Raw genomic sequence first — 5,823 nt, forward strand, 5'->3', positions numbered from 1 at the left:
AAAAAAAAAAGTTCATCCAGGCTCTTCTGAGCGACCACCTGCCTTGCAGAGACAGGGCAGGGGGAGCATCCTCTAAATCCCAAGGTCATTCATTACCTGGCAAACAGGAATGCATTCTCACAAAGTGCTCTTCCCAGGAGTCCTCCTCTTACTCGTTCATCACTCCTATTGCTCCCCACTCCCCTCCGGCTTTTATAGGCAGCATATTTACAGAGGAATTTGCTCCCTTCTTTGCATATTGATTCATGTGAAAGAGCAGATCCTTAGAACTAGAGAAATGGCCACACTGTTAGCTTTCTGTCAAACAGCATAGCACTTTTCCTTTATTATCCACCCCTTGAGCTAAATGGGAGGCTGAGTGGTAATTGCCTGAATCCCCTGTGAGTCCCGCTTCCCTGGGTGTCCTCGCAGGCCCAGAGGAGCCCCGAGAAATGGTCTTTACAGAGCTGTCTTGGCAACTGAGTCCCCCAATGTTTGCTGTGTGTCCAAGGATAAAAGGTATCGAGGACAGTGGGTGTTTCTAACAAATTTCCCCCTCACATCGTCACCATCTCTGTGAGCTTTTGAGACTTCACAGTTTGGGAACCATCTCCATCATCATCTGACTGGCAAGTACTATTTCTGGGGAAACTTGTGTCTTTAAAATAGCTTCAGACAGAATAGGGAACAGGTCCATTTTGCTTCTGACGCATCATATACACATTTCCAAAATGTTCTCCATGTAAAGTATCATTTTTAAACACATCCCAGAGAACGCTACGTTGTTACTACTTCAACTTTTTGTATGTGATTAAATGATCCATAAGTGCAGGTAGGTTATTTAAATTTTTTGTTCTAGGTTAATTTACCTTTTCAAGTTTCCAAGTTTCTCACAGACTTCCACAGTGCTCAGTTATTACTTTTATTCTTAAAATGCTTTATCAAATCATTCAAGTTGTATCAAGGCTGGGCGGCAGCTTTGTAACTAGTTGCCTTGCCTTTAATACAACTAACTGTCCCACTTTGCCCAGGACGGCAAGGGACACCCAGAAGATGGGATTTTCAGTGTTAAACTCAGAAAAGTCCAAGACAAATCAGGACAAAGTGGTCACCCTACTTCCATTTCCATCCTTGATAAGAGAGTAAATAGACCCAATCAAGGATAATTTTTTTTTTTTTTGAGACAGAGTCTCACTATGTCACCCTCAGTAGAGTGCTGTGGCGGCACAGCTCACAGCAACCTCTAATTCCTGGGCTTAAGCGACTCTCTTGTCTCAGTCTCCTGAGTAGCTGGGACTACAGGTGCCTGCCTGGCTATTTTTTGTTGCAGTTGTCATAGTCGTTTAGCTGGCCCAGGCTAGGTTTGAACCTGCCAGCCTCGGTGTATGTGGCTGGTGCCATAACCACTGTGCTATGGATACCGAGACTCAAGGACAATTTTTAAAAATCTTTTTCTGAGCCAATTTTTTACTCCATTGCCTGGGCTAGAATGCAGCAGCAGCATCATAGCTCCACTACAACCTTGAACTCCTGGAATCAAGCGATCCTCCCACCTCAGCCTCCTGAGCAACTGGGACTACAGGCATGAAACATCACGCCTGCCTAATTTTTCTATTTTTTGTAGAGATAAGGTCTTGTTATGTTGATCAAACTTCTGGTATTAACCAATCTTCCTGCCTCAGCCTCCCAAAGTGCTGGGAAGACAGGCATGAACCACCACCACCACCAGGCCTAGCTCAAGGACTAGATAACAGTTAAGTGGTTGGTAGGAATTCCCTGAAACTGACACCTTGCTAAGAGTATCTTTCTCTTTCTTTTGTAATATAATAGCTTAATGAGCTATAACTCACACTCTAACATAATTAATGCTATTAAAAAAAGGAGATCTAACTCACATACCATACAATTAATGCGCACATTCAGCGTTTGCGATTCAATGATTTTTAGTATGCTACAGACTTCTACAAGTTCATCACCATTTTAGAATATCTTCCTAATTCCCCCATGAAACCCTGCGACCATAGCATCCCTCTCATCCCCCAGCCCCCAAATCCCTCAGCCCCTGGGAATCATGGTTCTGCATTAAGTCTCTGTAGCTTGGCCTTTTCCAGATGTTTCATGTAAATGGAATCGTACAATATTCCATTGTGGCCTTGTGGTTCTGGCTTTTTTCATTTAGCATAATGTCTTCGTGGTTTACCCGTGGTGAGGCGTGTTTTAGAATTTCATCTTTCTGTCACTGAATAATATTCCGTGGCGTACATTCATATACCGTATTTTATTTCCTTATCCATAAGGTGATGGACATTTGGATTGTTTCTGCCTTTTGGCCCTTTCTGAACATTCATACACAAGGTTTTGGGTGGAGATGTTTTTCATTTCTCTTGAGTGTATACTTAGGTGAAATGCCTGAATCATGTGGTAACTCTATGCTTAACCTTTTGAGGAACTTCCAGAGCGTTTGCCAAAGGAGCTGGATTGTTTTCCATTCTCACCAGCAGGGCATGGAGGCTCCGGCTTCTGCCCATTCTTGCCAACACTTGTTATTATCTGTCTTTTTTATTTCAGCCATCCTGGTGATGTGAAGTGGTATCTCCTGGTATGATTTACATTTCTCTGATGCCTAATGATGTGGAACATCTATTCATATGTTTATTGCTAAGCTTCTTAAACAGAAAATGATAGCAAACAAATGGGATATTTGCAAATAACTGATTATACACACTAGGCTTAAAATTTTAGCTATTTAAATTAGGTGCCCGCAACTAATTGCCACTACCTCATATCATTCTACCTGGAGGTAAGTCTACAAGGTTTTTTTTTATTGTTGTTGTTTTTGTTTTTGAGACAGAGTCTCACTCTGTTGCCCTGGATATGAGTAGAGTGCCATTGAGTCATCACAGCTCACAGCAACCTCAAACTCTTGGGCTCGAGCTATCCGCTTGCCTCAGCCTCCCGAGCACCTCAGACTACAGGTGCCCACCGTGATGCCCAGCTATTTTTCTATTTTTGGTAGAGACGGAGTCTCACTCGTGCTCGGGCTGCTCTTGAACTCCTGAGCTCAAACAATCCACCCACCTCAGCCTCCCAGAATGCTACTAGGATTATAGGCGTGAGCCACTGCACCTGGCCAATCTACAAGTTTTATTTAAAGCGCTGCCTTTTTATTTCCTGGACCAGAGATGGTCTCAGTGCAAGTCCCCTCCTCTCTCTGTCTCTTATCTGCCGCAGACCCATCCTCCACCATCTCCATCAAGTCTTGTTGCCCAGGTGGCCATCTCCTCCTGGAGTCTGCATCAAACAACAGACTGTGTGTTTCCCGAGTGTAAGGCTGATCTGCTTGCCAGGGCTTTGCTGATTGATGTCCTCAAAGGCCCCACTCCTGTCATCAGGGCTGGGCCCTGAGCTTTTACACATTCGAGGTTTCTTCCTTTTCTCTCCCCTTTCTGATTTCCTCCTTCTCTTTCTCCTTTGTCTCTTTCCAGTTTCTCTTGTGCCCTCTGTCTTTAATTTAGATCATCTGCTAGTTTGTTCCTTCATTCCACCCCTAACAAATTCAAATAGGATCTAAGCCACTCAATCCCGGAGCCCGCCTGGCCTTCTCTCCTCCTCTCATTAACCGATTTTCACTCAAGAGATGCCGTTGATTTGGCAGAAAAGGACAGGATTCCTGGCAAGGTCACCAAGAAAATAATCTGTCAGAAAACATTCTTGATCAGCAATACTTTCTGAAACCTGCAAATGGGAACCTGTAGTTTTCTTCTCGACAGGAGGGCCCTGATCAACAGTTTCTAAAAATGTCTTTGGAGAACTCGTCCCTCTTGGGATCAGCAGCTACAAATGTAACATTTCCCGTGTTAACCTCATTATCACTCGCTATGTAAGTCAAGGTCAAATAGACAGTACCTTACCGTCTGACAGAGCAGATGAGGACAATAATAATAACAACAAATAAATCATAATAAATGGTAGAAGCAGGCAGCCAGGTTCTTATTCTCGTTTCTGTGTTATGATTTGCTTTACAAAGAGCTTTAACTCAGCATACTATGGTCACGTTTAAATGCCACCAAGTTCCCTCCTGTCTTCTTTCTCTGAGTCCTCAACAGAGGTGGCCCTAATGATCACATCTGGGTCACTGTTGCTATGCTATGCCTGACCCAGGGGTCTGGGGTCCCCAGGCCGGGGCAGCAAACAACTGCGGACTTGTGTTTTTCAGAGTGAAGGGGGCCGAGAAGGAGGAGAAGTTGCGGCGGACGGTGACACAGGTGCTCAAGTGCGACGTGACGCAGAGCCAGCCCCTGGGCGCCGAGCCCCCGCGGGCGGCCGACTGCCTGCTCAGCACGCTGTGCCTGGACGCCGCCTGCCCCGACCTGCCCACCTACCGCGCCGCCCTGCGCAACCTCGGCAGCCTGCTCAAGCCCGGCGGCTTCCTGGTGGTGGCCGACGCGCTGCAGAGCAGCTACTACACCATCGGCGAGCAGCGCTTCTCCAGCCTCCCCCTGGGCCGCGAGGCGGTGGAGGCCGCCGTCAGGGAGGCCGGCTTCTCCATCGAGCAGTTCCAGGTGGTCGCTCAGAGCTACTCTTCCACCACAGCCGACAACGAAGGACTTTTCTTCCTGGTGGGGCGGAAGCTGAGCAGATCTGTGTGACGCCTGTGATCTCAATTAAAGCGATTCCTCCCACCTGCCCATCTGTCTCTGTCCTCGGGTTTGTCTCTGTCACTGTCACTGCCACTGGTGATTGTGCAGAGGCCAGGCTGGGTGGCTGGGGCCGGGTGGATCAGTCAGTCTGGGAACAGCTGGTTGGCCTCCCAGTCCGTGCTCCACCCATGTGCTAGGGGACAGGAGATGAGGAACCGGTGTGCTCAGGCCTCCCTGCCTGTGTTCCCAGGAGACGGCGCTTCCCTAAACATCCAGTTATGGGGCTCAGCCCGCACCTGCCTGCAGAGAGGTGTCTGCAGTTATTCCCGCTTTGTTGCCTAGGGAACCTCTGTCCCCTCCTCTCCTGAGAACTAGCTTCTCCTGTTCGTTAACTCCAGCCTTCTCCCCGGAGAAGATGCCCCGCCCTAGCCTTTGCTGCTGATCCGGCTTCCGAAACATGGCCTCTCTCCGCTGGGCACCACTCTGGACTCAGGGGTTAGAAAACAGCTGTCCAGTGTTTCTCCTCATCCCAGCGGTGCACTTTTTTTTTAAGCTACAAGGATCATTCCATTTTCAAATTCTGACTCTGCCACGTATTTGCTATTTCTTCCTAAGCAAGTGGTATAGCTGTGCCGTGCCTCAGTTTCCTCATCTGTAAAATGAGATTAAAGTAGAACTTCCTATTAAGAGAATTAGAATGATTTGCTCCATGTATAGGACCTAGAATATTGCCTGGTACTTGATAAGCAGCCAGTAACTGTTAGCTAGAATCCTTATTATCATACTCATCACCTTTGATAGGGGTTGCCAAAGCAGCTGAGAAAAGATGGCTCTGTCTCCAAGTGGGAGAGAGGATTGTTGTTCTGGGCTGTGGACATCCAGGCTCTTTGGTGGCATTGCCGTGGACAGGGGCAGTGATACAACTTGGTTTCCATACCACATGTCACCAGATCCTTCCTTCCCTCCCCTCCCCTCTCCTCTCCCCTCCCTCCCTCCCTCTCTCCCTCCCTCCCTCCCTTCCTTCCTTCCTTTCTTCTTTCTCTCTATCTTTCTTTTCTTTTCTTTTCTTTTCCTTCCTTCCTTCCTTCCTTCCTTCCTTCCTTCCTTTCTTTCTTTCTTTCTTTCTTTCTTTCTTTCTTTCTTTCTTTCTTTCTTTCTTTCTTTCTTTCTTTCTTTCTTTCTTTCCTCCTTCCCTCCTTTCCTT

The 5,823-nt window shown here is 47.0% G+C and overlaps 1 protein-coding gene across 1 annotated transcript in view; it reads left to right on the plus strand.

Moving 5' to 3' along the window:
* Positions 1-4,667, plus strand: part of NNMT (nicotinamide N-methyltransferase) — a 15,534-nt gene extending 10,867 nt beyond the window's left edge. Inside the window, exon 3 of the mRNA XM_003794788.3 lies at positions 4,196-4,667. Within this exon, the coding sequence (XP_003794836.1) occupies positions 4,196-4,628 (433 nt within the window). The 3' untranslated portion in view covers positions 4,629-4,667. The remainder of the gene's footprint in view (positions 1-4,195) is intronic.
* Positions 4,668-5,823: the final 1,156 nt, after the last annotated feature.

This window comes from Otolemur garnettii, unplaced genomic scaffold (assembly GCF_000181295.1).
Source record: "Otolemur garnettii isolate 467f Iridium unplaced genomic scaffold, OtoGar3 scaffold00086, whole genome shotgun sequence".
In the NCBI taxonomy this organism is placed as follows: domain Eukaryota; kingdom Metazoa; phylum Chordata; class Mammalia; order Primates; family Galagidae; genus Otolemur; species Otolemur garnettii.